The sequence below is a fragment of the Antechinus flavipes genome, chromosome 4 (genome assembly GCF_016432865.1).
Source record: "Antechinus flavipes isolate AdamAnt ecotype Samford, QLD, Australia chromosome 4, AdamAnt_v2, whole genome shotgun sequence".
Classification (NCBI taxonomy): domain Eukaryota; kingdom Metazoa; phylum Chordata; class Mammalia; order Dasyuromorphia; family Dasyuridae; genus Antechinus; species Antechinus flavipes.
Window position 1 is genome coordinate 316,866,475 of NC_067401.1, and position 7,033 is coordinate 316,873,507.

Below are 7,033 nucleotides of genomic sequence, written 5' to 3' on the forward strand. Positions count from 1 at the left end.
GAGGTTGAATGAAGAAAAGTGAACAGAGGGGAGAAATGTTATAGACATAGAATCAAGAAGACTTGGCAACTCTTTGGGTATTGGGAAAAGGTAGTGAGGGAGAGGGAAGAGTTAAGTATGACCCCAAGATGGTGAATGAAACTCCAATTAGGGATTGTGTTCCAAATATCTTCTCAGCAACCCTCTTTTCATACATTTTAATACTCACTTCTGAGGACACACTAAAAGCTTCATAAATTTTAGTTGAATCAATGAATGCAGGTGGTATATGTAACACTCAAGCATATCATATATAATTTATCCAGAACATTACAAATTAGTGGCATAAACCATATGGAATCAGCTATTTGAAGATCAGAATGCTAAGAGCCTCAAATTTCATTTTTCATTCACTTTGCTGGTACAACTTTTAATGGGCTTCAGGGAATAGATTTGCTGTACCTGAGTGTGAACTAAAGATTTTTCCTGACAAAATGTACTTAAGTGCATTCCTAAACCAAGGGTAAAAAAAGCCATGAATTAATGGATTGCAGGTAGAATTGAAATACCCAAGCCACACTAAAAGATCTAGCACCACCATAGGAGTAGAATAGCCTAAATATGGGTCAACCAAAACAGCAATGAAACATGGTAACCAGCAAGCTAGAAACACCCCCATTACAATGCCCAGAGTCTTGGCTGCCTTCCTGTCTTTTTTCTTAGAGATATTTTTTCTACTATCTTCTTTTGTATTTTTCGGCATGTTGCTAATTACTCTAGCATGTCGTTTGGAAACTATGAAAATTTTCCCATAGATACCAATCATAATGGAGCCAGGAGTAAAGAAACAGGTAGTAAAGAGTATGGTTCCCCAGAACTTGTTGAAAGTGAGAGCACAGAATTTGAAGCAAGCAACAAGAATCTCATAGGTCTCCATGCCTGAGACGTTGGCTTCTGATAAGACCAAACCAAAGGAGAAGATGGCTGGTGCTGACCAGCAAAAAGCCAGCAGTCTCTTTATTGTGGATGTGGTCATCTTGGTAGTGTAGTGCAAAGGGTAGCAGACAGCATAAAACCGATCAATTGCAATAGAACAGAGATGGAAAATGGAAGTAAGGCTCAGCATCATGTCAAAGCTTGCATGGAATTTACAGAAACCATCTCCAAAATACCAACAGCTTTCTACTGATCTGACCATGCTGTAAGGCATAATGACAAATCCCAGCAGAAAATCAGTAGTTGCCATGGAGAGGATCAGGAAGTTGGTAGGGGAATGAAGCTGTTTGAAATGAGATATGGAAATCATTATAACAAGGTTTCCAAAGATAGTGATAAACATGGCTCCTGTCATGAATGAATACATTATGATTCTAGTGGAAAGTGGTCTGGAGGTAGGTGGGCAGGATTTATTCCCAAATTTTGGACAACTGGATAAGTCAGAAGGAATGTAAGTAATATCCATGACCTTTTATTCTGTGCAGATCTTTAGAAGAAAACCTTTAGCCACATTTCTTCTTCTTCCAAAAAATTATGCAGCAATTTTCAGCCCCTAATAGCAGCAAAAATTAATGTTACTTGTTAATATAAGATCTTGGGAAACTCCTGAATAAGAAAATTATAGTCATTGACTCTTTTCTGATTCCTCTTTAACAGCAAACAGTAAAATACAAACTTGAACAGATTTTTCAATTATCTCTTTATTATATTCTGGGTGAATAGTAGTTCATGTTTATGATTATTTTTTTATATTTCTTGGTAAAAATATTTTCATCAATCTTTTCCAGTACTCTTTGCTAAACAATAATTAATATTTCTCAGAATGATCCTTATATTGCTTTGAAATTTTCAATGCCAAAATATTAGAGGTATTCTTGGAATTATTTTGAAGTTTAATTCCACTAGTCAACATTTTAACCATTTCTTTCATCCTTATGTCATCAATGAATTTGATAATCAATATTTTAAACTGGACTGGACTTTGCAAAATAGAGCTATTGTCAGATAAGTTACCTGCAAAAGCAAGTTGCAGGACTAAAGAAGTATATATGTCTCAATTTTCAAAAAAAGAAAGATGATAGAACATGGCAATTTTAGATCATTGAGCTTCTATTACTGGTAAATTTCTAGAACATATTATTAAAGGGATTTTTTTTGACTAGAAGTGTCGATGGCTTCATCTGAAACAGTTCATAGCCAGCTAACTTTATTATCTTTTCTGATTTAAGAATAAACTGATCAAAATACTGATAGTAATCACAGATTGCCACAAAATTATTGACAAAATTTCTTATTCTGTCCTCATGGTTAAGGGAGAGACCTATTGACCACATGGAGAACCTGAGTTCAAATCTTGCCTTGGGCAGACACTTTCTTGCTATGTTATTTGGTTTAAGTCACTTAACTCTCTTTGCCTCTGTTTCCTCATATGTAAAATTAGCTGGGAATGAAAAAGGGAATGTTTAACAGGCAAACTAAGAAAGAAAAGTTCATATGAAATATGCAGCTTTTGGTTTTTATCTGGACAGAACTTTTATTTCTCAGTTCAAGTACAATTATCATTGTGAAAAAAGCCTTGTCCTATTCAAAACATCAACAAAGATAACTTTGAAACCATTTTATTAAAATACAATATGCTAAAAGACAAAATAATTGAAAGGAAATTGTTTATTTCACAAATCCAATTGGTAAACATAGAGACTTTATAGCATATATCTTATGAAATATTGTGAAAAAAATTTATATCTGGTATTTTAGTGATGCAGTTATTCAAACAATTCTCAGCTCAAAGGAGAAGATTTCTAATAGTGCATTCCAACTTATGATAGTTAGAAAAGTCATTTTGAGTGCAGTGTACTTTCTTGTACTATGAAAAACATTTAAAGCAATAGTAAGTACATGAATCCCACAAAAAAGGAAACTTTACCATATAAATGAGGAAAACAGTAAAAATGGAAAAGCACAATTATCATTTTTCTATTTTTCTTTGCTATATGTTGACAATATATACAATTGCATTATTTGAAGCCTAAAAGGAAGAAGATAAATAATAGCAATTATGAAAATCTAAAGGGGAATGGTATTCAGAGGATACAAATTGAAAGACATTTGTTTTTTCGTGGAATAATAGTAATAATAACAAATAGCCCATATAATAACTAAAGGCTTTCAAAACACTTTACATATATCAGTTGTTTCCCACAACATTGTGACATAAGTACTATTATCATTTTACAAAAGAGGAAACTGAGGTTGAAGGAGATTAAGTGATTTGCACTGGATCATACAGTATCTGAAATAGAATTTAACTTTCTTAATTCTAAGCCCAGCACTCTGTTCTCTATACCACCTAGCTAAATAGATGATAGTTGTTGATGATGATGAATAAGTAGATAGATAAATAGTTTAGTGATCATATGGAAAAAAATCTTGAGGAATATTTCCTTGGCTTGAATAAAAAGGGTGGGTAAGATAAAGAACATCCTCACAAGAAATATTACATGAATCTGGGGAATAAATATTATGTAGCACATTTGATTTAAAGAGGAGTAAGAGTTTTTCAAAGTGGTTTAAAAAAAAGAAAAAGAAAAACAACCAAATGAGTTTTAGAACACTTGACTCTGGCCCATCATAAGAAAATGTAATGAGACCCAGTTATGGAGAATCATAATAGTCTCAACAATAATATTCCAGTTATTTAGCAAAGCATTTCATTGAAATTATCTCACTCAATTCTTACAAAAATCCTTAGAGTCAATATTATTATCCCCATTTGGATGGTGAAACTGAGATTCAGAGAGCTCAAGGGAATTAGAGAAGAGACTTAGAATAGCATTCTAGATGTCCAATATTTTTTCCTTGTTCACCAAGGTCCCTTTAAAAGTGATACTAAAATTAACTGATTTTGCATTAAAGTACTTGCAGGGAGGTTTTGCTAGACAGAAATTGGAAAAGCAGCAATGACAATTGATCTGATAGCTTCTCAGATTCAAAAGAATACATGGTGGTTATACAATAGAAGAAATACTGCTTGTAGAAATAGGACTTTAGAACTTGAAGGGATTTTTGAGGTTTTCTACTCCAGGATCAAGTAATCAAATAAAATTAAATGTAATAGGGAATTGGATTTAAATTGCATGTATATGCTTTCAATTTTTAAAACAACGTTAATATTGCAAACTGGGGGTACAGTAACTCAACCCAGTCACTCTGAAAAAGATCTGAAAATTTTTTAAAATCTTTTTATTTGTGTCATGGATCTCCTTGGCCATCAGAAAAGTATATAGAATTCTTTCTCAGAATAATGTAAAACAGAATATATTGGATTACAAAGGAATCCAAAAGTTAGTGGAAACAAAGATGCATTTTTCCATCCAATTTAAGGATCCTCAGAAATCTGTTCATGAATCCCAAACTAATATGAATTCCTTATTTAATAGATAATAACAACATTATCTATAATCTATGTAATTCTTTAAGATTTGATAGTTTTATTTTTCATAGAATTTTGTTTTTCCAAATACATTCAAAGATGGTTCTCAACAATTCACCTTTGCAAAACCTTAATGTTTCAAATTTTTCTCCTTTTCTTCACCCCTCTTCCCTCCCCAAGACAACAAGCAATTTGATATAGATTATAAATACCTTAAGATTTGAAAAGTACTTTTCATGCATTTAATAAATAGGCAAAGTCCCAGAAAAGTTAAATTATGTCATAGAACAATAGATTATAACCTCCTCGAGAACTGGGATTTTCTTTTTGTCTTTGTGTCCCTACTGCCTAGCACAGTAGTGGCAAATAGATTGATTTCTCAGTTTCAAACAGAACTATGTCTTTAATTCAAGCCTCCAGACTTACATCTTAAGGCTCTTCCCAATATGCTCAACAAGACCAAAATAGTGGGATATTTATGTCTCTGACAAATAATGAATTAAAAACAAGACTCTTCTCAGATGGTATAGTCTTAAGAGGAATGGATTTGGAGTAAGAATGACTTGAGTTTCCAGATATTTACTATTTACAATCTTTGTGATCTTAGGCAAATTTTATAGGTTTTCTCTACTTCTATTTCTCATCTATAAAACGAGGGTGTTGCAATAGAATGATGAATTTAAAGACATTTGTAATTCTAAATTTCTGATATGATTATCATATCAAATCACCAACATCAAAACAGAACTTTTGAATGGTTCAAACATGTAATAATTGAATGATTCAATAACACTGAATCATTCAGTTTTTATCATATCTCTTTTAATACATTATAGTATATGAGTATTTTGTCTTTTCTCAGTGAATTAAAAATGAAAACTAAGAATTTATATTTTCTGCCTTTCTACTATTAAAAATCTTTTTCTGTTTTTTTTCAAATGTTTATTTTAGTTTGAGTAGTATAGTCATAGGATTATAAATTTGTCTGGAAAGAACTGTAAAGGACTTCATCACACCCCTTCATTTTACTAAAAAAGAAACTGTGGCCCTGAGAAACTAACTGATTCAGTTTCTCATGTAGAGATCATGTAAACATAATAATTAGTATAACTGAGATTTGAATCCAAATCCTCTGAGTTCAAATCCTTACATCATACCATGCTGTTTATTTCTCAGCTTATTTTGCAATCCTCATTCTAGCAATGTTAAATTTGTTTTCACTATTTATTCATTTTTAGTATTTTTGAAAAAGAAAGACATGTAGGAAAGATAACTACATTTTCACCTGTATTTAGTGAGTTCAGCACTTTCCTTGTCTTGAGGAGTCAGTCTTGATTCTGTGAATATCTTTGATTTATTTTTTTATTTATGGGATTTGAAGAGTAGGCCTCTTGGAAGCTTGATTAAGGAATAAGCTACAGGCTAAAATAGCAGGCTTTTTATGGTTTTTGTATCAACACTCAGGAGAGCTGGTTTTCCTCAAGGAAAACAGAACCCAAATGCTAGAAGTACTGAAAGACAAATTAAGTGCAGAAAACTAAGGGAATTGCTCTTTTTAATTCCATCTCCCCAAAGGAGTAGTGAAAAATCCTCTGTCTGTTTGAGATTCCCCAAAGACTATTCTCTCTTCTCTCTGAAGAATTCAGAGTTTAAGTATAATTTTATAATCACTAGGATTTTATGCCATGAAGGTATCAGCATATAACTCAATGTTTCTAAATGTTCAGATATTTTCTGTCTTGTAAATTTCAACTGAACCTTGTCTAATGTGTAGCTAGCTGTTTTTTCTAGGTTATGTTTCATTATTTCGGTGTTTTGATAAAAGTCTTATTCTTTGATTATGAATGTTTGCAAAGGAAAGTTGTTTAAATTTCATATATCTTACTATCAAATTAGAAAATCAAGTTTATTGAATTTAAAAAATTAGCCTAGAAGTTAAAGAGATCTGGATCCTAATATTAGTTCTGCCACTTCCCTCTTGCTGTCCTTGGAGCTATTTTCAGACAAGATATGAAAACTGGGAAAAGTCAATTTTTGCTAATGGTGTTATAAGATATCCCATTTTGTGGGTCCGATTTATCTATGAAAGGGCTGAGAATTTGGTGAAACTTCTCTGTTATAATTTCATATAATCCACTTTTGGGAGACTAGTATTTCTATGTTAATTTCCCTGTGTATTAACATTTGATGTTTTTGTATTTTGTTCCTGAAAAGAACTTACTTGTAGATACATGCTGCTGAGCTAGCTACCCAAGTTCTTGCATATATACATAGAGAGAGAGGCAGAGAGAGAGAGAGGCAGAGAGCTGTGTATCTGTATCTGTACATACATGCAAAAACATATGCCTGGGGCAGCTAGGTTGTACAGTGGATAGAGTACCAGTTCTGAAGTCAGGAGAATCTGAGTTCAAATCTGACACTTAATACTTCCTAGCTGTGTGACCCTGGGCAAGTCACAAGCCCAATTGCCTCAGCAAAAACAAACAAACAAAAAACATATGCCTGTTTGTGTACATATAGGTGTGTAGATAGATAGATAGATAGATAGATAAATGTTTGTGGTAAAAATGCCTTCATAAAGGTTAATTGAGATTATTTTTTTTTATTTTTTATTTAATAATTACA

At 32.3% G+C, this 7,033-nt stretch overlaps 1 protein-coding gene across 1 annotated transcript; it reads right to left on the reverse strand.

Annotated features, from left to right (window-relative positions):
- Positions 1–409: 409 nt before the first annotated feature.
- LOC127559588 (trace amine-associated receptor 3) lies at positions 410–1,441 on the reverse strand. The gene has a single exon (XM_051993471.1). It carries the CDS (start codon positions 1,439–1,441, stop codon positions 410–412), a length of 1,032 nt encoding a protein of 343 aa, XP_051849431.1.
- Positions 1,442–7,033: the final 5,592 nt, after the last annotated feature.

What these genes read in the sequence shown, in the direction of transcription:
- LOC127559588 (XM_051993471.1), bottom strand. Translation starts at nt 1,441, where the DNA reads ATGGATATTACTTACATTCCTTCTGACTTATCCAGTTGTCCAAAATTT.